We start from the raw sequence: 24,167 nt of genomic DNA on the forward strand, positions 1-24,167 counted from the left end.
TTCATGAAAGCTGTGACCTTGAAATATGCATATCAAACCAAAATGCTCATTGATAAGGATGCACAGGGATTTGCTAAGGCCTTTTTCACCAAACTAACAACTGTGAAAGTTGTGAGAGGATGTCTCAGATCTCTCTGATATTTGAATAAACAGCAGCACCGCTGAATTATCATCATTATTATTATTATTATTATTATTATTATTATTATTATTATTATTAGTAGTAGTAGTAGTAGTAGTAGTAGTAGTAGTATTATAGTAGTAGTAATACAAGTAAACGGAACCTTTGAAACGCGCTAATGTTTGACATCGGCGTTGAAATATGTAACAGTCAACAAGACGCGGTGCGGAAGCTGCATCTCTACTGGCAGATATCGGTAGGCTTCAAATGTTGTTTTACTTGTTTAAATATTTTATCAGTTCTCTGGAAGTGTCATGAGATGCTGTGGCAAACATAATAACTGAACAACATTTCATAATTATGCCTTGAATTAGCCATTGGCTTCATGACTAACAGTTGGCATTTTTAGCAAAACATTTCACGCGTCGTGTGTGTTCGCGTCGTGGGCGCCGAATCAATCCCAGAAGCATGTTTGATCATAAGCAAGGAAACTTTAAAAGTCATAGATTTGGTGTGATTTTTTGTAAATCTGTACTAAAAAAATACATGAGGCATATGAGCTTGTTCAGTACTGCTTCTGTTTTTGTTCCTTTCACTACAGCTACTTCTATAAGTAGCCTTACTTTGGGAATGAAATTACAATCTAAAATGTGCACTGGGTTGTTGTTGGCCGAATTTAATAGTATCTGCTTGAAATAATATCTCTTACGAAAAGAGATGGGGATTTTAAATTCAGAGATTTATGAGTGGAGTTTGGCTGGACGCTCTCAGCGTGTCAGGACCACACCTCCCCCTGATAACTTCTAACCACTGGCATTCCTGTCTGGCTGTATGGCCGTATATTGAAGTCATAAAGTTACTGATTTGGGATTTTTTTGCGATTTTCCAAATTGGCGTGACTCAGCCGCTGTGTTTCAAACGCCAACTGACGAGAAATACCCACTTTCTTTCCCAGAAAATAGCTCCATTACAGATCAGCAGAGAGGATCCGGTAAACCCGCAGGAGCTGCCTCCGCGGGCTCCCCAAGCCAAGGGGGTGATTATGCGGCAAGGAGGGCGTCTGTAACGTGGCTTTAACAGATCTCAGTCCAGGCTTTGAGGGCTGCATTCCTCGGAGGTGAGCGATTAAACACGTTTGATAAAAAAGGAAAATTACACTGTGTTCTGGGTGTAGGCGTTCACGGACATCCACTTCCAAACCCCATCTCAAAACATGCAGTTTGTAATGAGCCTTTACCAGCTTTTAACCCGTTCTGAACTATCACAAGTGAAGCCGACAACGATTTTCATTATCAAAACAATCTGCAGATTTTTTTCTCAACTAAGCAATGAGTCGCTTTGTCTATTAAAACGTGACAGTTTTCCTGTTTTTGACCCACCGACAGGCCAAAAGATATAAGGATTAGCATAAGTTTATAGACCAAACAATGAATCAGTTAATTCAGAACATAAGAAGCACGATTACTCAATAATGAAAGTGACTGTTAGTTGCAGCCCTGATTAACAGATGAAAGTTTTGTAACTTTCTCCGGTTTTACAAGGATACAAATCATTTGAAGCTCTGTGATTGGTTGTTTCTAACTGAGCTGCACCTTCGGATTTGTAGTTAACTTCTCCCCATGAGTTTTTATATCGACGCAGCTGTTCATCTTTTCTTGTCCATTAGAGACTTGACAGTCTTCATCTGTCAATGTCCTAACAGTGTGATTCGGACCTCCCTTTCCTGTTAAGTGTGTATTCATTTCATATAGCCGTGATGGAATTGAGCGGAGCCCCCGCCGATGTGCTCCTCCAGCGTCCCTGGCTTCCCGTGAGCATCAGTGGCTTCCAGCTCCTCGCTAAGATCTGGTTCGGAGACTCGGCGTACCACATCTTGCTGACTGACATGACCAGTGTGTGGGAGGAGAGGATGAACTCTGATGCCATCCAGAGACGATCACAGGTAAAAACAAAACAGAGCAGAGGGTTGACTTTTAACCATTAGGGCCGCAACAAGTTCTTAAACCTGCAGTCATTATTTCAAATCCTCTTTAGAGGACCATCTGTTAAAAAAGGTGGGGATATATCTTGCAAATGTTGGGATATTTATGAAAGTACAGATGCAGGAAAAGCTGTATAATGAAAGATTTTTGAAAGAACTGTAGGTTAAATGTTTTTCTCTGACAAATGAAAATGGGTTTTTTGGCACCAGGATCTGAACAGGCGTTTGCGAGCTCCAGTCAAGGCGTTCTTCTCCCACCTTTGTGAGGTAGTTCGACCCCGTCTGTCAGGAAGCGGTGAGGGAGCTGACGGTGAGGCTCAGATCTCCCTGACACGAAAGGAAGACGGCAACATTGGCATGAAGCTGAAGAGCGAGCTGGCCGGGCTGCCCTTCTACTGGGAGTTCCACTGCACACCCGCCCCCATCGCACTGGTATACGCTCCACATTTTAGATTCAAACTTAGGTTGTGGTGGTCTTTAAAACTCTGATATTTTAGTTTCTGGTATGAATTTGCCTGTTTGTATTCCCAAATTCCCAATGCTTTTTAACAGTATCGTGTGTGTTTTTCAGGTGTGCCTTCAGCTGGTGCGCCCCCTGCTGGCGATGAGCCGCCTGCTGCAGCAGCAGGTGGAGCAGCTGGGGGTTCTGTTGGTGAGGAAGGATGCGGAGATCCAGGACTACAGGGAGAACGGAGCCACGCTCAGCAGAGGTACGAACACACACACACACGACCGAATATAACACATATAACATGACTTACGAGGAGTAGTAGCACGCTGAGCCTAAAGAACAAAAGGCAGTGCTATTCAGTGTAGATTCAGTAACATTTCCCACAACAAATGTCTAAATTATTTTTTAAGATTCTACTAAACACAACTGTGTTCACAGGTGTGACGACCAAATTAGATCTGTATTGTTTTTCTGTGGCATCGGCCGCTCGTGTGCATTTTATCCACATGTATCTCTTTATTTTCTATTGATAGAAATGCTTTGGCACTGTCGTTTTAAAAAAAATGAAGAAATAATGTTTAACAATTAAGGTTTAACAGTGGAGAAGGTCTTTTTTTAAAAACGTGCTTACAATCCAAATGTGTGTGTGTGTGTGTGTGTGTGTGTGTGTGTGTGTGTGTGTGTGTGTGTGTGTGTGTGTGTGTGTGTGTGTGTGTGTGTGTGTGTGTGTGTGTGTGTGTGTGTGTGTGTGTGTGTGTGTGTGTGTGTGTGTGTGTGTGTGTGTGTGTTTGAGCCCAGAGCGGTTGCAGACGGATGCTTTTGAGGAGCAAACCTACAGAGAGGACTTCATGGCAAAGGTGAGAGGTCAGCAACACACATACGAACACAGCACAGCCCTCGCAGCCTGTTGTTTGGGTTTGTTTTTATCGTCTTCTCTCTCTCTCCTCCATTCCTGATCGTTAACCGTCTGTGGCCAGTGCGGCGAGAACCACATGATAAAACACTGCGGCCGCTGGAGCGCGCGGCTCTCCGTCTGACTGAAACACGAGCCACTTTAGAGTCGCTGCGCGTTACTGTCCGGTCGAGACCAGTGGCTGGTCTTTCTGTATGTGTGTGTGTGTGTGTGTGTGTGCGCGCGTTTACTGTATTGAGGTGTGGAATTTGCCATCTGTGATGTTGACCCCTCCCCTAACTCTTGTGTGTGTGTGTGTGTGTGTGTGTGTGTGTCTGTCGGATTGACTGACTAGGCATTTCAGATCTACCTGTGGAATTTTCAAGGTGTGTCTGTATGTCTGGTCCCTCCTGGTTTATTTTTACATTTTTATTTCCTGTTCACTCCAGTTTTACGTCGACTTCCGTAATTCTAGTTAAAATTAATATTTTAGCTTTTTTTGTATTAAACAAGAGCAGTTCAGAATATGGCTCAATCGATTTCATGCATGTCGCGGATGTTTTAAAGGTCGACATCAGAGAACTTGGACGTCGGGAAATTTCCCTTTCCAGGTGACACACTGTAGTTTAATTCACAGTTTGTTTGACTCATCACAGTTGCATCATGTGGTGGTTTCCGGGAAGGAAACCAGCCTGGTTGTTAGTTTCTGTTTGTCTAAAAAGGACAAACCAGGAAAGAATCACATTTTTGGGTCGGTGGAAAGGCTCCAGCTCCAGGTACATGGAGTCATGGAAAATTACATCGGGGTCACAGTGGCGGCTCTGTTTGCAGCTTTTTGGTGATCATACGATGGCTGAGGTTAGTTGAGGGGGCGGGGGGGCACAGTCAGAGACCACAGAAGAAGAAGAAGAGGATGAAGAAGAGGAACGCCGCAGCGGATCAAAGTCTTCTCTCTCGTGGCAAATTCCTCCGGGCTGCGAGGAGGCCGCCTTCAGACCAAAGTCCAAACTGAAATCAAACGTGTCTGGGAAAAATGTCACCGGGATGCGTCAAACGGAGAATCGCACACACTGGATGGACCGCTATGTGTGTGTGTGTGTGTGTGTGTGTGTGTGTGTGTGTGTGTGTGTGTGTGTGTGTGTGTGTGTGCACGTGTGTGTGTCAGAGAAAGAGTGAAGGCGTTTGGCATGAGTGTATTGTCTTTACCTTTCAGGGTAGGGCCTTTGCATACTTTTACCAGCTTATGCAAAAAAAAAAGCCTCTGGACATTGCAAACTAAGTATCTTTGGGTTTTGGGCTTGTCAGAAAAAACAAAGACGTTCACCTTTGACTCTTTTCTGTATTTTCTGAGATCTTCACATCCAACCCTACGTCAGAAAATAAATGAGCCAATTTTTCAAAAGCTGTCGCTCTAAAATTGAGTATATAAAAGTGACTTTCAGAGAGATGAGAGCCACAGGTACAACACAGAGTGAATTAATTTTTTTAGACCACTTCAGGCGCATTCACACGTTCATGCTGCGCTTCTCGACGCAGCACTCAGTCTATCACACCTCATTCACACACTGTCAATGGGCAATTTGGGGTTCAGCGTCTTGCCCAAGAGCTCGCCAGTGGGCGGACTGGAGAAACCATCGACCTTCTGCCTCCCCTAACGAGTCTGCATGTGACTCCTGTTCTTCTAAAAACCACCCGGCTTCAGTTTCGCCTTCGGTTTTTCCTTCCTTGTACTTGAACTTCTTTGACATTTACTCAGATATTTATGCGCAGAGTGCCAAAAGACAGCAGAGCAGACAAATATCCCCCTCATCACCCCACGGCCACCCCGCGCTTTTGAACATTTCCACAAGAGTGCGTTTGTGCTTGCGCCATTCGTGGCCTTTGTTTCCCACACCAAGGGGAATGAAGGGCAGAGGGACAGTGTAAGAGAGACGATGATGACAGGAGCACGAGCTCTTATTTTCTACTGCAGCTTTCCGTGGAAGCCCCTCCCCACCCGGCCCCACACAAACACCCAACCCAGCTCAGGTCAACATTTACATGGGTGAAATTAGCCTATATGCTTCCCACAGATATACACACACACAAACAAACACACACACACAGAAAACACACAACCCTAACCCACATCAACTTCCCTTTGGACCTAAATTTAGTGTGTGTGTGTGTGTGTGTGTGTGTGTGTGTGTGTGTGTGTGTGTGTGTGTGTGTGTGTGTGTGTGTGTGTGTGTGTGTGTGTGTGTGTGTGTGTGTGTGTGTGTGTGTGTGTGTGTGTGTGTGTGTGTGTGTGTGTGTGTGTGTGTGTGTGGTGGCAGCAGCTCATGAACAGTCAGACAGGGGAGTGCCTTCTTATCCACACATAGCAAGCTGTGACGCATGCTCTTGGTTTTTCAGAGTTGCCCCTTAGTGTGTGTCACGGAGGTTGTGTTTTTGTGCATGTGTGTGTGTGTTTGTGCACCACGGTCGGTGACACAGGCTTTGCTCTTTTCGGTGCAGCGTCACAGTTGTCAGCTCACTCTGGATTGAATTGTCACAGCTTGGGACCGTTGCCCACTTCCTGTTTCATGAGACGGCGGCTTCACAGCTCCACGGCGACCGCGCTGCAATATAACGACATCTGACAATTAGTGGCCACTTCTGACCAGAACACCTCACTTTGAGCTGCACAGACTCACTCACAACGCTGCGGCTTCCAAATTTGGCATTCCATGCTCCAAATGTCATCCTTCTCCGGCCTAAGTTGAAGTTTTATTTCTTGCTGTGTGTTGTGTGTACTTGAAACTACTTAAAAAACAAATGAAAATCATTAAGAAACTATTTGGTTCTTCCTCACAGCGTAGAGTTGAGCAGTTTTCTGTTGTTGTGATGATCATGTGCTGTAACGGTTGAAGAACTGATCCTTAAATGTTATATCGCTCTTCCACATGAAGCCAAAGTCAAATCCTAATATCTGCTTGTTCAACCAGAGACTCAAAGTTAAGAGCAGAGCAGGAACCATGTTTTTTTTTTTCTTCATCCAGTGACCACAGCAGCTGATGGAGTCCAAAATACACACTTTGCCTCGAAGCCTCCAACTGGCCATAAATAATGTAGGGACGCTGCAGATATTGATTGGTTTTAATGTCTGCTGAAGGAGAAAATTCCTATAAAACGCAGATTGAAAGTGCATGCAGACTGATATTTTTTTTATAATATCCGTGTATTATAAACTAATTGGCCAAAAGTATTAATATAATGTAAAACAAAATAAAAGGGGAATACAATTCAAGCATAACATAGCCAAATTTCATTCATCTGTTTGTGATATTGATAGGTGAAACCGGCCTCTTTTTCTTCTTTCCTCCCTCGCTCCTCGGTAAATCATTGACTCTCATAAACGCGGCGAGCAGCTTCTCGCTCACCTGAGGAATTCAGGGTCTGGGTGGTGGGTAGGCGAGGCTGATACAAGTGAGGGCTACACACACATCCGCACACAAGTGATGGTGAAAATGTCGCCGCCTAATATTCTTGGTCATAAAGAAATTGACCTTGCTAATATATATTTGGAGTTGGTGCTGGTCTGTCGGCAGATAAAATTATGTAGTTTGCGATATGTGATGATTTTAATGTAGTTATTGACATCGGCACACTGGTAACCGCTTCTAGCGTCAACACAGTTTCCGTAAGGAGTAAAAGATGGCGAAACAAAAACATCTCCATGCACAAAATCTTCCTCCGCCCCCTCCTGTGCCTTCTGTCAGTTGCACACAGTTTCCACAGGGTTGTCCCCACTACGGGTCTGTAATTAGGCCCTCTGTGGCCTGGCCGCTTCCCCTCTTCAGCTGCACGGCCGCTGGGCCGAGCCCCGAGCCTGGACCGGCCGAGTGCGGCGTCCCGCAGGGACATCAGGGGCCTGCGAGCAACATGCGAGCAGCATGCGCAAAACACTGTAGCGGGAGCAGCACTTGTCGGCACGTGAACTTCCCGCGTGCAATTTGCAAGAACCTCCTTCTGGAATAGTGTTTTTTTTATTTGTGACACTTTCACACACTCACTGTTACGGCGACATTGTGCAAGTGAGCGGTGTTCCGAGTCAAGCTGTGACAGCTTTAGACTGAATGTGGGCCACAAACAAGCACAAGGCTTTCCTCAGTTGACAGAAGATGAATTTCCAATTCACACCTTAGCAGTTTATTGGTTTTGGCACTCATAAGATTTCTGTTTCAACATACTGTACACTCCTGGCTCATTTTTAAGGTCAAGGGTATATTTTGTGTACTGATTATAATCCTTGAAACTCGACCTGTTAATTACCTCCGCCGAGGAGGTTATGTTATCTTAGTTAGCGTGATCGTGCAAAAACGACTCATCCAATGTCCGTGAAATTTTAAGCCAAAAAGTTTAGAGAGGATCCGGATGAACAGGCGAAGCCAGGCATTTTTCTTTTTCACTTTCTTGGCGAGATATAGTGTGTTAGCGCCGTCCAAACCTCATCACTTCAGATCCTGTCAACCTCATCGTTCTCATGTTCAACTTCTTCTCCCCCCGTCCTTGAGTAGCTTCACTCTCCATTCCCTTTTTCCAAGGACACGACCTCGAGAGCTCAGGGTTCAAACGGAAAGCAACTCTGGGGCAGATAGCTGAGAACACGAGGCCAACGCCAGAGACAGCAACGAGAAGAAAGCGAGTGAGAGACACTCTGGGACCAGACCCCTTCCTCTGTTTAGAAAACAACAACAACAACAACAACAGCAGCAGCATGTGTAAAACCAGAGAGATGTTGACCTGCTAATAATAGAGAAACGCCAACATGCTGCCAACTCTGCCCCCTTCCTCTCATCACCTTCACCACACATGATGCTTTACTGTGGGGCAGGAGGTTTGGCCACCAGGTGAGCCCTCCTCCTCCTCCCTGCCTGTTTCCTCTGTGCTTAGAGGACTTTGTTCTGCAACAGGAGCAGCGAGGAACTTTCCACAACATTACTCAGCTCGACATGATGGGCGAGAGGTTATTGACCTGTTGTAATCACCTTTTTATTCCTCGTCTTGCATTTCATTTCTGGTCACCAGCAGCAGCAACCGATCAGAACAATCACACCCTGTGACCACTTATATTCCTTTTTATGGTATGGAAGCCTAGTTGTGCAGGGAAAATAATCAAAATAAATACAATGTTAGGCAGGATTTGTTTTTTATACCTAAATTATATCCATAAAAGTCAACATGTGGACCTACGACAGTTGTTGCATTACTATTTCCCACATTTCTTGTCATCAGTGTCCTATTGCTGTCTAATATAGGCAAGTATTGCCCCCTCCCAAACAAAACAAAAAAAAACGTATTAGCTAAATTTTGACAAAATGGTGATAAGATAATTTTGATTCAGTAAAACATTTTTTCCAAAACCCAATCAGATTTCATGCTGCACTCACAGCCAGTAGTTTTCCACAAAAAAATTGTTTGATTTAAGGAAGATTTTATGGATTATAACTAATCACCTATTTGCAAATTTGACCTAGTATCTTATTATTCTGACCTTGTAGCTCACGATTTGACTGAGTAAGTAATTATTTTACCTTACTCTTAAGTAATAAAGAAGTTTTATTATGCAAAGCTATTGATCTATTCTTTTTTTGAGAAGAGGTGGCCTCCATAAAGGAAGGAGAAAATAAATCAAGAAATGATATTCAAGAAAGTGAATACAATATTTCATATGAAATAAGTGAGCTTGTTGGTGGGGGGGGGAATAAGGATCGACTTTCTGCTGCTTCCTCTACCCTCAGCACATTGGTTTCTCTGTGCCCAAAGCAGAACTAAGCCTCACCAGAGCATACATTTATTTTTACGATATTTGAACAAACAAATAACAAAAATAAATCAATGCGAAACCTCCAAACCTGACCAAAGTGTGTTTAGGAGCCCCTCTGCACTGACAGCGAGCGGGAGACCACCAATTTCTCCTGGTCAATATTTGAGGAGCTAATTTGGAGTGTTTGTCTTCTCCATTGGTGGAAAGAAGGAAGAAAAAAAAAGCGGATTTAGTGAATAGCGCGTGTTTTTCTACGGGGCAGCCGTGTGTTCGCATAATGTAGCATGAGTTAACACGCACCCTTATCTGTCAGTCTTGCGTTTTGACGTGTGTGTGTTTGTGTGTGTGTTTCAGTTGTTCCTGCACAAAAGTCTACCTGCGGTCAGCTGTGCCAATAATGCTGCTTTGATTAGAGGCTTATCGCAGCCCCAGCACGCCCTGCATCACACCTCAGACATGTGATTCCCATCGCAAGGCCGTAAAACAAACATGCCCTAAAGGCACCGAGCTGCGCCAAAAAAAAAGGGAACTTCAAATAATGTTTTTTACTTCAAGCGTATGATTATTTCTTTTCATGGATTCATGGATTTATTGGCTTCACAGAACGAGGGCTTAAAATAAAGGTCCAAGTGATTTTTTTTTTATAAGACATATGGTTTCATATGCTTTACGACAAGAAAACTGAGCGTATGTAAGAAGAATGTTGAACATTCCAAAGATCAACTAAAATCTCAAATGGAAATGCATTCAGTTATGGAAATGGTGCAGAATTTCATCACATAAGCTCTTAAAATAGAAACCGATGTTTGAAACGTGAAAATCGAGACGTCTAAAACATTTCAAACCTCATTTAAAGGACAATTTCTGTTCATCATAACTTTTTCTTTTGTAGTTCTGGGTTTTGTTTCTATTGGTTAAGGTAATGATTTAATCACTGTGTTTTATGAATTGAGCTCTGGGAAAATGATGGCATTAAAGGGGCACTCAGCAATTTTAATCCAATACACTTTTTGTAAAATTCTGTTTTACAAAATATGTCCTCACTAGCTGTAAGTCTCTGTGTGGGAAAACCATGACATCATTCCCCGACACCTTAAGAGACGTGCTAGCAACAGACGCCTCGGTTAAGGGGTTTTGTGTCACTAATTTGCGTTGCGTCATTTTCACGTCTACACGTGTCTTTGCATTGACTTTGGGTGTAATTTCATTGTACGAAAAATTTGCTTCACGATCATTGCTCTGTATTTGTAAATTTAACAGCCAGTCTGTACAACGCTGTACTTTTGGAAACTCAACACCTAAGTGACCAGCTGGTCATTACAAAGAACAGTATTTTATACTTTTAATTTTGTACTCATTGACTCATCTTCCAACTCTCTCCCTCCTCCCAACAGACTCTTCCTCTGGTTTGTTCCGAGCAGCAGCAGCAGGGCGCTCTGGGCTTTGGCGACGACCTGCAGCACCTGTACGCCTCCGTCGTCGCACACAGAGGCACTCATGCACAAAAGCGCAAATTATCAGAGGAGCGCTCTGCTGAGGAGGAGGAACCTGACCTCCGCCCATCCTTAGGTTTGCTTGGTTTAAGAAGCCCCCTGTGACCACTTTACACTTTTGAAATTGCTTTCAGCAATGAAAAGTGCTCTATAAATGAAATTTATTATAATATTATTATTACCTCATTAAAAAAAATGGATTTGATTGGAGGGAAATGTCTAAACTACTTTTCCATTCTTTAGCTGAAAGAATATTTAGAATTACTTTCAAAGTAAGATATTAAATCAATCTATTTAATGGGTTAGGGTTAGGGTTTGTCTTCATCTTTTCACGCTATATTTTGATTGTTGGTTTGTAGATTTGGGTTCGAGGCCAAAGTCCCATTGTGAGAATTTCATCCTGAATTTCAAATCTGAAGCCAAAGTCTGCAGCTCCAAATCTGCTCTTTCTAGATTTTGGATTTAAGAAGAGTTTTCACCATTCAAAACGTTTTTTTGGTTTCAGACACTTGTATTAATAAGTTGAGTTCACATTTCACAAGTGTACTTGATGATCTCTGTCCCTTACCCTTCAGGTGTCGGGTCTGTCAGTGGTGAAACAGCTCACAGGGACAGAGAACAGAACCGCAACGGCCAGGCAGATGCGACTGGAGCCAAAATGGCCGACAGAGCCGCAATCCAACAGGTACGACTGGAAGAAGATATCATGTTAACAGAATTTTCTAAAAGCAATCACAAGAAAAGAAAAGACATTCATATGTTAAAAAGAATGTAAAAGATGCTTTAAAAAAACATCTGTCTTCTTTTTCTCCTCAGTCTCTGCCCGTCACGTCTGAGCAACCTGCGCCGCGACCATCCTCCAAAACAAAGAAGAAGAAAGTTATTGGACTGTTCAGATGAGCCCGAGCAGTAGGACACACAAACACAAAATTAAGAACTTCATCAGAAAAAGCGTTTAGGGTTTTTTATCCATTTGGAGAAAAATGGAAAACGAGTGTGCCATTTCTTGTTTTTAAACTTCTATTCTGAAGGACACTTTTGCAGTTTGACATATTTTAGCTAGTTTTAATTTAGTTCAGAGTTAATCATGGAAACAGCTTTTTAAAGTGTAATAAAATAAATACATCTTTCAATGTTTTAAATAATTTTAAGATCTGTTTTAGTTCCATATTAAAGTTCCCCTCTTATCTGATCATTGTTATCACACTCAATGTGTTTTGGACTCTATATTAGAAATATTCAGGTTATCGAGCACCTCGCTTGTTGTATTCTTTTAGGTTTTAATGAGCAATCAATGTTCATTTGGTTTGAAACTGATTTATTGTATATTTTGGGACGTTTTAGAGAGGTCAAACAAGTTGTTGATTAAAGATGTAAAAGTAATTTTGATGGCTGTTCTCCGTTATTCACAAAATGTAAAACAGAGAAGTGTTCCAAGTAGAGTAGATGTCAACTCTAAAACTTAAAACAGCTGCAAAATGTTTCAGCCTCTCCAACGTTAAGATTTGCTTCTACTCAATTGAATCTAGAAAACCTAATTTTCTCTTCGTATGCAAGCCTCCAGATCTCGTAGATATATTTGTTTTGACCTCAGCCAGACCGAATATAATGGGTCGGCGGCGGTCGATAGAGCCGCCTCTCTCTCCTTTTTCTCAGAGAACAGTGAGATGTTGACTCAAGGTGTTGCAGCATCTCGGGAATGCGATTGAAGCCTTATTTGAAAAGTCACTGTTTGTCCGCGCGGCTCTGAGGGATTTCAAGTGGCTCTGTGTGAGTAACGTTTCCGTAAAGTGCTTTCATTCTAACTGGAAATGCATCATGCACACGGGAAGATGAAATATATATTATCTATTTATTAGAAAGTTTATCCCAAAAAAGAAAATCTGGTATTTAACTGTTAATATTGAGGGACATTTCCATTCATCTGACACCAGTATCATTATGTCTTGAAAATATTAGGGTTGTAGAGGATTATCTTTGGTAATGGATGATATTTACTTTACTTAGTACACAAAACTGTTAAAAACCCTCTAATTTAAAATATTTAATATAATATCTATAGTTTTTCCCCCTTGGATGCTTATACGTTCTTATTCTTTTTTCTATCTGACAAGTAGAAAATTACAAATCAAATCAAATGTTTAGATGTTTTGTTGTCCAAGTTATAATCACACACACCACATTATATAACCCTACTCAGGAAATTTCCTCAGAAATACCAGCAAACTTCCAGGAAGTAAATGCACCTGTGACATAAAATATTACCTTAATTTGTATGCATTTTAAACCTATCATTTTATGCTTGTCTTTTTTTTATTTACACTTTTGTCCTGAAATCTTGTAAAAGGAAGAAAAGAAACTATCACTTTACTTTGGGCCCCTGAAAAACCCCTCTAAAGACCCCAGTTTGGCGTCTGGTGATGGAGGGGATGACACCAGAGGGTTCAGCGGCTGCGTTCTGCTTGCCCTGAATCCGAACCAGTGACGGAGCCTCTTGGTACAACTCGGTACACTCATGTCTGCTGGACCCAAGATGTTCAACGCAGATTAGGGACTAATTTTGTTGTCCCGATTAATAACTCTGTTAACAATAATGTCGGTAAACATGAAAGAGAAAATGCAGAGACATTTGTGTTTCCTCGTGGTGTATATCTTTTCGTTGTGGAAGGGGGCTTATACTGACAGACAGATTTTTCCTGAATGTCCTTGTTATTAATTTTTTTACAGGTGGTTTATTGTCACTGAGGCTTCTGTAGAATGAGAGAGCAGATAAGGGGATGTGGGGTTACGGTCAGAGGTCTGTTACTTCCTCACCTCTAAGCACAGACTGTTATGTCACTCTGGACCGAGACTAAAACCTTAACAGCAGGGGTGTGAGTGCAGGTCTGAGAGTTCGCACCTGTGAGTCCAAAGGACAGAGTGAGCGCGCAGCGGCCAGGACAGTCTCGTGGCTCCGTGTTTGTCTGTCCTCTCGGGCTGAACCCCCGGCTGACAATAAACAGATGAAGGCGGCCGCGGGACCTGTGCCACCCCGATGGGAGGAGAGGACGGCGCAGAGGGCAGGTCCAGCAGGGCGCGGCCTCCTCCTTCTCCCGCGGCACCTCATCTGCACTGTAGTAGGATCTCTTCCATTTCCATTTCTGCCAACAGCCCTGCGCCACAGGGACGCATTGAGAACAAACCCGAGAGGCAGAAACCGCTGCGGGGACACCCTTTGACCGCCGTGCCCAACAGGCGCAGCCTGCCTACGCACCGCGCGCCTCCCTGTCTGTCTGTAGCCCGTTTCTCACAGCTCAGACACAGAGTGACCGCTTTGAACCTGCCAGCCAAGATAAACTCACCTCGCCTATATATGCCCCTGCCTCTGCGTGCACTCGGGACCGGGGAGTGTCGGCAGCGCACAGGAGCGGTTCGGGTCTCTCGCGGCGCACTGGCCACTTTTACGCGCCGGGAATGGCGACTCTATGGGACTCGGGGATGAGTCCGGCGACGTTACCTCTGCTATAATACAGTCGAGGTGAACCCACGCAAGGGGACGCGACGAAAAGAAAATACAGTGGTGACATTTGGGCCACCCGCCGGGGGGTGACACACCGGCCCCGTGGCGGAATGCTACTCCCGACGCTGGTGACGTGCCTCGCCGTGTGCGCCTTTCTCCTCTCGCCGGTCAGCGAGGGCTGCGGGCCGGGTCGAGGCTATGGCAAGAGGCGGCCACAGGGGAAGCTCGTGCCGCTCGCCTACAAGCAGTTCAGCCCCAACGTGGCCGAGAAGACTTTGGGGGCCAGCGGGAGATACGAAGGGAAAATAACTCGGAGCTCTGAGCGCTTCAAGGAGCTCACCCCGAACTACAACCCCGACATCATCTTCAAGGACGAGGAGAACACAGGTGCAGACCGCATGATGACACAGGTAACCCTGCCAGCTGCCATAGTGCCTTTTCTTTTTTTAAGCCTGATGGGTCTGTCAGCTCCAGAACATGCAGGTTATTCCTGGTGCACTTTGCCCAGTCTTTAAACGCGTGGACGCTGTTATCTTTTTTCCCGCATTTCTTGTTGACCCAAGGCTCGTCACTGCGAGAAAGATTCATTCTTGACAAACAAAATCAAGTTTATCACACGCTTTTCTAAAGGGATCTTTGAAAAAAAGTCCACTTAAAGACATGCCATTGTTCCTGGATGTCACCTGATTTAGTTTATAGGGGCAGCTCCATTTCAACATGCTTATTTTTCTATAGAACACGTTTTCTTCAAAGAGCATAGTTTTAGGATAGATTTCTTCTTGCAGTGCTCTTTTGAAACACTGATTACAAAACCTCTCTGTTTTCACAACTCATTCTCCAGTCAATTCTAAAAAAACCAAAAAAATTATTGACACAGTTTGTGAATTGTGGAGCCCTTTGAATCCAGAGCTCTGCTGCTGCTCTTTGCCACATGAAGCTCCAGATGTCCCTGTGGGAAGCTCGTGCGTAAAAACGAGGGCAACCCCGCGTCTTAAACGTAAATATATATGGAAAAGCGGTGGCTCCTAATTAAAACACTGTGTCCCCTGTTTTGCAGCATGTTGTTGGTGAAAAAAAGAGAAAGAAGCCAAAAGTAGTATTTGGTTAGACCCCGGTCAAGCGTGTACTGATGTTTACCGTTTTCGTTTAAGTCCGACTGGGCCAGGGTTAACAGTCGCCTTTTTGGACTGTCAATTTTTTGTACTACACCGCCATTGATGTGGCCCCGGGTGGAATTTATTTGACTCCCAATTTCCCCAGGAATAAAGTATTTATATCTGGCTCTTTCGACCGCGGGCTTCCTCCCCGAGCGGCGGCGTTTATGTCCACAGACCCACGTGGGGAGTGAAGGCGCGCGCCCCGGGTCTTGAGCTGTCACCTCTCCGCGCGTGCACTGCAAGAAATATCCGCCGCGGTGAGTTGGTGCAAAGAGTGAAATGTGAAATATAAAGCTTTTTAGATTCTAGTGGCGAATCAGCAAATAGCCTTGAGTTTCCCCAGGATAGACACAAACTAGGGACGTTTCCCTTTTAAAGTCCACTGACTCCATTATCATTCAGTAAGAAGTTATTGCATTTCCCAGACAAATAGTGCTACATTAACATCAGTTCAATTGAGCCTTGTTAAAACGCCCCCCCCCCCCCCCCCAAAAAAAATACAGGGACATTTTTTGCAGCGTGCGCCTAGAAGCCGCCGCACGTCAGCGCCGCTGACCTGCACACAATTTATGGGCTCCAGGCCGCAGGAGACAGCCTCCTGTTTGTCTTTTTTGCTATTCCGTGTTACTTTTTTTGTGTGTGTGTTTGTTTTCGCAGGGCACATGTTTCAAAAATAGCCCCGTGCACTTCACTTGTGTCGAAGCCTTAATTATACAGACTTTACTTTTTATTCGAGTTTTCCTGGGCGCTGCTGCTGCTGCTGCACATACTGACGCGACTGTTCTGGGGGGCGAAGACGCACTGCAAAAAGTGTCACCATTCTTTCCCTTTAAAAGCTCGTGCAAAGGAAATCAAATGGCAGAGATTCCTCTACTTACGTCCAACACACATTCATTGCCTTTCGGGATTTCTTGCAGAGATGATGATGCACATAAATCTTACTCCAAAAAAAAATAGCAGATCACCCCAATTCGCGCAATCCACTGCATTTGAATTATGAAAAGCATTCAAAGCAGTGTCATTGCTTTGGTTAGCTGATTTTGTCCCTGCACTTTGAGAAAAAGCAAGCATTTTAAGACGCCACACGAAACCAAACGATCCATCCAGAAGGGGGGGGGGGGCTTTTTGCAGCGCAAAGGTGTGCATATAGGCGCATGTTGTCAGCCTTTGCGCGTCCAATGTTTGTGCAGCCAGCGGTTTCGTGCCGAAAACCGCTCCTACAGAAAAGGCCCCGTCGATCCATATACCTTGAAAGGAGAGGCAACTAAATCTATCGTCTGATTTATGAAGTCCAACTCGCTGCTCTGACCGCAGAGGGAAAACATAAGACGTTAAAAAAAATCCACACTGAACACCGTGAAAAGGCATCTGTGGCCACGGAGCACTGAGCTATTCTTATCACAGCCAACGTGGAAAAAGGGGGGACATTTATGGGGTTTAATCCCCCGTTTTTTCAGCCTTAATTGGGGGGAGACTCAGGAGACGTTGCATCTCTGAGACTCGCATTCAGAGGCTCCGAATTGCTGCAGTCATGCAAACTTGTTTTAATAAGACTTGAATGGGCAAGCTGTAATTCTTAATTTTTATTTCTTTCATTCTAATTTGTGTCATTTGGAATAAAAGCTTCCATCCCTCCAGATTTAATCCAAATCTGATCAGCTCTAGCCTTTATATGATTTAGATTTTGAAAAGTGTCCTCTCTGAGGATGTGAGCAGACTTGTGTGCCACTTTGACGTTTTTAAGTTTCCCATCAGGCTCATTAAAGTGTTTGGAATGTTTTACAAATGTTGAATTGCATAAAAAATACAAGAGCAGAGAGCCAAAATGCATAATTCCTGAAAAAAAAATCAAGTTAGAATCGATCTAAAAAAAAAAAAGATTTGACCTGCAGTTAAAACTTCAAAAACAAATTCAGATCTTACTTGGCCAACTTCTTCCGAATACGTTAAGTTCCTTTTACTCGGTTAATATTTAAAACCTCTTCCTCACAGACGTTAAGTTTGTTTTTACTTATCATCCAGACATATTGCTCCAATCATATCATTTTTATTTAAAACTATTTATTAAGATTGACCCCCCCACCACTCACCTGCCCTGACAATGCAGCCTGGGAGTGGATCAGACAAACGGCCCTGGAACAGGAGGATTTATTTTTTGCGTCAGCGGGAGTCGCAGGGAGTTGAAACAAGTCCCTCAATGGACCCTCTCACCTCCTGTTTGCTCACCCTAACCAGACTCCAGGTTTAGAGGGACGCTGAGGACCTCTTGTTCACGTAGCTGTCACCCCAACCACCACCCTATAACCTCATAGCCCCCCCCCACACACACACACACACCCTCCACCATCCCTTACATAGCCCCTCGGCTCCCTGCGCTTGCCACTGTGAGCAAACATCGGCGCCAAGGTGTGACAGCAGGGGTGCATTGTGGGTAAGCCGAAAGCCACAGACAAGGGGGAGAGGGGAGACCGTGGCGACGGGGGTTTGGTGAAGTGTATGGACGCAGGCAGAATGGGTCTTTGTGAAGAGTGCAGACTTTTCTGAATCAGTTTTAAAAGTCAGGCTCTGAGTGCAGCAGCAGCAGCAGCGGAGGGTGGAGCTTTGACTTCTTCTCTAACATTATAAATATCCGACAAACGGCAGGGTAAAGTTCAAAGGTCAAGTCTGCGGCAGACCTCAATCATGTGAAAATCATTTCTTATCATCATATATATGCATTTTGATCGGATGGCAGTGTCTCTATCTGTGCAAATAGATTTGAAAATATAGAATAATAGTCATGCAGACATTCATGATAAAACATATAAAGCCGGCCGTGTCTCCTCCACTGCAGCGCTGCAAAGACAAGCTGAACTCCCTGGCCATCTCAGTGATGAACCTCTGGCCCGGGGTCCGGCTTCGAGTCACCGAGGGCTGGGACGAGGACGGCCACCACTCGGAGGAGTCGCTGCACTACGAGGGCCGGGCGGTGGACATCACCACATCGGACCGGGACAGGAACAAGTATGCCATGCTGGCGCGGCTGGCGGTGGAGGCCGGGTTCGACTGGGTCTACTACGAGTCCAAGGCCCACATCCACTGCAGCGTCAAATCAGGTGAGAGAGCACGGAGAACGTTTCTGATCACAGGCGTTAGCTTCTGTTTTGTTTTTATCCAGAGATCATGCAGGATTAACTGTCAGTGTCAGTCCAACATGTCATCTGAGCAACCACATGGCCACGCTCACAGGAGGAACACAAAAATATGTATCTTCATTTTACACAGAAACTGCTTTTGCTGGCTTTTTCTTTGCTTTCTAACAGTTTTGGTTTCCATCCCAGATCACTAACTCTCCTCTTGTTTGCATCTTTCATAAATTTGTGCTTGCTGTAGCTTTTTATAATCTCCCTCCTTTTCTTCTCCTTTTTCTTCTTCGTCTTCTCTCTCATCGTCCACTCACCCCACGTTTCCTTATATCGGGCCCCGTCCTGCGTCAACAGTTTAGCCTCTTTGAGCTGATGTTGTGGCTTTCTTGCCTTTTCCCTCAATAAAAGCGTGCTGTTCATCTGTGCTCCACACCGCCACGCACTGTATCCAGTGGGCTCAGAAGAGCACCATTCATAAATCAGGACAGTTAAAGTTCTAAAAAAAAATTCATTGCCACAAATGGTTGAACAAACACAGAATATAAGCATTAGGGCTTAACACTTAACCTGAGGGTTCTGATTTTTTTCGAATTTGACAAATGGAGCACGGATCCTTTTTTAAATCTTCTACATCGACTTGAATCCAAGTTAATATTTAGTTTTATTTAGGTTTAATTACCTAAATGTAGATTTTGCAGCTACTGCTTTGTTGTCGTCACCTTGTAGTTTTTCCACCAAGTGTAGCTGTCAGACAGACAGATTTGATGAGGCGATTCCTCATCTTTACTAAAAGTAAAGTTGTGATTAGTTTTTTTGTTGTTGAGGTACATGACAGGGTGTTTGTTCCAAGCATCTTTGAGAGTGTCTTATGTATCGGACTGACTCCATGGTGTTAAGACCAGGCTTCTATCGGGGGCCAGATAATCTGTTGCTGGGCCCCTCGTTGTACTAGTTGTCCTGCCGCAGAGTAAATCCGGTGCCGATCAGACACCTGATCGATAAGAGTCTAAATATCTTAACAGCCTTAAAGACCTTTGCGCAGCACTGTAGGTCGGAGGCAGAGGAGTTGACTTATTAGCGTGGTGGGTCACAGGTCTAGGAAAACAACGTAGTGGAGAAGCCTGTTGCTTTAGCTCGCCCAGTCCTGTCGGTCACGTGGGCCTTGACACGTAATGTCAATCCTCAACAGTCTCCTCTTGGATCCTGTCGTCTGTCGCCTACAGACGACAACATTGCATGTTGTTTCAACGACTAATAGCGAGAGTTGCTTTTCTCTTATGGGATCAAATTTAGCACATTGGAAAAAGTTAGGTCAGATCATCACACGCTCCCATCAGGAGTCAAGATATTCAGCCTATCAACCGCTCATAACAACATAACACACAGTGTGTGTGCTGGGAAAAATATGTGCAGTTAGCCTGAAAAGTAACACGAGTGTGTGATCCAGAAGTGGACGTACAGATGTGCTGAAAGTCGTACGCACTTGTCAAAATGAATCAGAATTTAAACACCCACTTCAAACACCCCACTGACACAATTTATTCTGAGTGGTAATGAGATTTTTCCTTTTCTTTTTTTCCCCTCCTCTTGTCTTTCTCGTTTTTTCCTACTTTATCTCCCTTTTTCCCTTTCCCGCTTCTTCTCCACCTCTCTCCTTCCCTCCCAGATCGAGTTGCGAGGGCCCAGTCTTTGACTTGATCCGATGGGCAACCAATCAAGTTGTTTTTTTTTTTCCTTCACATTTTTGATTTCTCTGTTTTTTTGTGTTTTTTTTTCCTTTTTTTCTTAAAAAATCCTCAATAACAAGACAAGGAAAAGAAATCATTTCTTGGGAAGAAAAATCATCCATCAGAGGAAAAGATGTAGCTGATGAGCTCTCCAACAGCAAATCCTCCACAGCCTTCTTAAAGGCACCTACAGTGGGGCTGCTGGACTAGTCAGCAAGAGGAAACAACCACTAGGGGGCAGCAGAGCACCAGGATGAAGGAGTGGACTGAACAACAGTGAGACTGAGAGGGCAAACATGAGAGAAGGAAGAAACATAGGGATTGACAATTACAACTCTTCACCTCAGACCTCTGCTTCTCCACAACAGCAAGATGAGAAATATTAGTGTAGTCGAACCAGGAACAGAATTAGGAAGGTAATATTTGGAATTTTTCACTGTTACCATGAGAGAAAAGTCTCTTTTTTCTTTCGTTTTCTTCTTTGATAATGAAGAACAGCGTGGGTACGAAGAAACATAAAGTTCATGATTCGAGGCAGAATGAGTTCATGTTCATTGTGATCTGATTGAATTAACAGATTGACAGTTAATGAGATATTTCATGTTCTACACTCTCAGAGGTTTTTCACTTTTCTGCAATACCTTATTCCAAATGAAGTTGGAATTTATGAAAAGAAGGAAATTTCATCCTTACGAAAGAGATTTCAGGTTCAATAACAGGATACAGGTTTGAGATTGACATCCTTTTATTATTATTATCAAATCATATTACTCTATTTCAGTTTTTTTTTAATTTTCAGCTTTTGAAATACAAAAAGCAGAAAGAATTATGAAACTATGATTTCTTTTTTTTCATCATAATCATGACATTAAGTCATCATGAAATCCAAACATGCCAAAGACACTTACTCAGTATTTTTGACTGTTAAGATTCAGACTAAAACGCAATTTGATGTATCTTGATTTTGACTTATTCGGTATAATTTAAAAAGTAAAAAAAGACAAAAAATCCATAAATATACAATAAAATACGATATAAATAAAATCACATCACATGAAATAATAAACATAACAGTAAAGAATTAAGAATTATTATTAGATAAATCAGGGGATTTTATAGATGTGTAAAAAAAATTAATTAAAAAAATAAGAAGTGACTGAAACCTGGGTGAGACGTGTTTTAAACATGTGACCAGGGTTTGGGTCTGTCAGAGATTAACCTGCTGGCTGAGTTTCCTGCTCCGCTCCTTCCTCCTTCACCGGACTTTATCTTATCGCCTGGTCTTGACTTGCCTTCTTTTCCTGCCAAATATTTATATCCAGATAGACTTGAGATGGTCCCCAGGTGTCACTTTCCAGGGCCTGGATGTCACCGACACAATCCTGCCCGGCTGACAGTGTGAAATGATAATGTTTAATAAAGAAGAATATCATTTAACAAGTCCGAATTTTAGGACCAAAGACAAAATTTAGCTTTTGACCAAAAAGGAACTGTAATCGAAATCAGGACTTATGACTACAACTGTCTCATGAATTGGACATGATCGTAAAAGTAAGTTTTGAGTTCTGTAGTTGTGACAAAAAAGGTCATAGTTTGTGACCGAGTGTCCCATAATTCAGATTTACCATTACTGTTTTATGTGTATGATCAATAGCTATTTTTTTGTACACTTACTTTACCCTTCTTGTCTGTCTCTCTGTCTGTCTTTCAGACCACTCAGTGGCGGCCAAATCTGGAGGTTGTTTCCCTGGTGAGGCTACGGTCACGTTGGAGAGCGGCGGTCAGAAGTCCATCAGTGACCTGCAGCCCGGCGAACGGGTCCTGGCCTTATCGGGCAGCGACGGTGGCGGTGAGCTGGTCTACAGCGAAGTCCTGACATTCCTGGACCACGACCCCGTGACACGGAAGCTCTTCTACACTCTGCAGACAGAATCCAGGGCACAGCTCCAGCTCACCGCTGCCCACCTGATGTTTGTATTTGAGGGGAACTGCTCAGAGGGGGCAGTGCCAGCCCGGGGCGCCCGCAGGACTGTGTACGCCAGCGACGCCAGACCGGGACAGTGCGTGCTGGTGTTGGAGGGTAAACCTGGGAGGGACAACAGAGCGGGGCATCTTTCTCGGATCACCCGGGTGAGCCTGAGGGAGAGGACGGGGGCGTTTGCACCGTTGACCCAACAGGGGACGGTGGTGGTGGACGGCGTGGCGGCGTCCTGCTACGCCGTGGTGGACCAACACAACCTGGCCCATTGGGCCTTCACCCCGCTCAGGTTGCTGCACAGCTGGACTGGCACCACCGGGCGCCACAGTGATGGGATCCACTGGTACTCTCAGCTTTTACACTGGCTGGGGAGGTTGCTGCTAGACTCTGGTCGCCTCCACCCACTGGGCGCGGCCCGGGACGACAGGTAAGGGGGGAAAAAGGTACAAAACGTATATAGACAGGAACCCGGGGACCCCTTTGCCTTGTGATGGGCATGGACCCCAAATACAAACCTGCAGAGCTGAACAGGAACCACAGCGAACTACCTACAGGATGAGAGATGTTTGGGTTCCTGCCATGGCCTGATGGGAGTTTTCTAACAGGGGGAAAGGGATGTGTGAACTGACACAGACGAATTCCTCCAAAAATGATGCAGACAGTGAACATCAGAGCAATCGGAGTGCACACACTCCGGTGTTTCAACGACTCTGTATCCTTGAAAAACGTTAAAACAGTAATCCTGTCATTAACCCTTTAATTCGCCCCGGAAAACACACCAAGCACCTTAATTAAAGTATAAATTGTGTGTTACAGGGTGACAGACACACAAACCGTTCATCTACATATTGATTAGATTTTAATGGGTGCATGATTTGCTCAGTGATTTACACATCAGTTATCGACTATCACATTTTTATTGGGTTGGGATTTTGGTTTACGTTCCTGAGAAGATATTCTCAGGTATTCACAGGGATAAGGAATTTAGGATAAATTAATGGCTTGTTTTATCTTGTGGATTTAGGGTTTTTTACATAATAAAAACCATACAAAACAGCATGGAGGCCATTGAGTGAAAAACTAAAGCACTTTTAAGTAATGGTGAGGTCTAGTGTTAACTGGTCAATGTTAAGGGGTTCTCAAAAAACAAAAAATGTATACTGTGCAGATAACCCATTCATTATAACTGTAAAATCCCAATACAGATATAATAATACAGATAATTAGCACCTGAAGATGAACCAAAATCCCAACCATAATGCCACTTGGAATTTATCAAATATTTAAGATCCGTTTGTAAATTAAGGGGGGGAGTCATTGGCCAATGTAAAGGCCATAAAACCATGCAGGTAATCTGCTAAGAACATTTTGTATGTACAACTGATTAATTATTGAAACCCATTAAGATATCTTGAGTGTTTTCATATAAATGGGTAAATTAGTGTTAAATTGAGGGATTTAGTTTTATAGTGTCCACGGGGATGCTGTGTTGTACATTAACATTACTGCTTTAATACAGAGAGATTTTAGAGGAAACGATGAGTTTATTTAAGTGTTATTTTTATTAAAAAATCCAGTGATGTTTTGGTGGGGCGCACAAGAGATATGAATAAAAAAAAGATTTATTTTTTAAATTAAATTATACGGAAATGAGCTGTGTCGCTTCGTTTTTCTGTGTGACTGAGGAGGGAATATGTTTTTACTGTAACTTGTGATTAAGGTGAGTGAGGCCTGTGTGACCTGTTGACATGTGAGGGCATCTTCATACTGATCTCTACCGGTTCCCGTTCAAAATGCACGAGTCCTCTGCCTTATGTCTTTCATTCTATATACTGCAGCTGATGAATGTGGTGTGCCTCCACGGTGGGTGGGTCGGTGTGTGCAGGGGGGGGGCTCCTGATTTAGACCCCTCACATCTGACTGGAAACCGCTCTGTGCGCATAAATAAAGCCCCT

General features: G+C 43.8%; 2 protein-coding genes across 4 annotated transcripts; both read left to right on the forward strand.

The window, feature by feature from the left end:
- Window positions 1-261: 261 nt before the first annotated feature.
- Window positions 262-12,109, forward strand: nhej1 (nonhomologous end-joining factor 1). 3 transcript variants are annotated; one of them, XM_035633871.1, is made up of 9 exons: window positions 262-377; window positions 1,077-1,238; window positions 1,853-2,063; window positions 2,313-2,534; window positions 2,674-2,812; window positions 3,352-3,410; window positions 10,628-10,802; window positions 11,302-11,411; window positions 11,543-12,109. In XM_035633871.1, the coding sequence occupies exons 3-9, from the start codon at window positions 1,878-1,880 to the stop codon at window positions 11,624-11,626; spliced, it is 975 nt and encodes a 324-aa protein (XP_035489764.1). In that variant the 5' UTR covers window positions 262-377; window positions 1,077-1,238; window positions 1,853-1,877; the 3' UTR covers window positions 11,627-12,109. The 3 variants fall into 3 exon arrangements, with proteins under 3 accessions (XP_035489764.1, XP_035488935.1, XP_035490579.1); XM_035633042.1 differs by having other exon boundaries at window positions 1,873-2,063; XM_035634686.1 differs by having other exon boundaries at window positions 1,917-2,063.
- A 1,464-nt stretch (window positions 12,110-13,573) lies between these two features.
- On the forward strand, window positions 13,574-23,861 carry LOC118314018 (indian hedgehog B protein-like). The gene is made up of 3 exons (XM_035640094.2): window positions 13,574-14,635; window positions 18,216-18,477; window positions 21,946-23,861. The coding sequence occupies exons 1-3, from the start codon at window positions 14,336-14,338 to the stop codon at window positions 22,641-22,643; spliced, it is 1,260 nt and encodes a 419-aa protein (XP_035495987.1). The 5' UTR covers window positions 13,574-14,335; the 3' UTR covers window positions 22,644-23,861.
- The last annotated feature ends 306 nt before the right edge of the window (window positions 23,862-24,167 follow it).

The sequence above is a fragment of the Scophthalmus maximus genome, chromosome 1, assembly GCF_022379125.1.
Source record: "Scophthalmus maximus strain ysfricsl-2021 chromosome 1, ASM2237912v1, whole genome shotgun sequence".
NCBI classification, from domain to species: Eukaryota; Metazoa; Chordata; class Actinopteri; order Pleuronectiformes; family Scophthalmidae; genus Scophthalmus; species Scophthalmus maximus.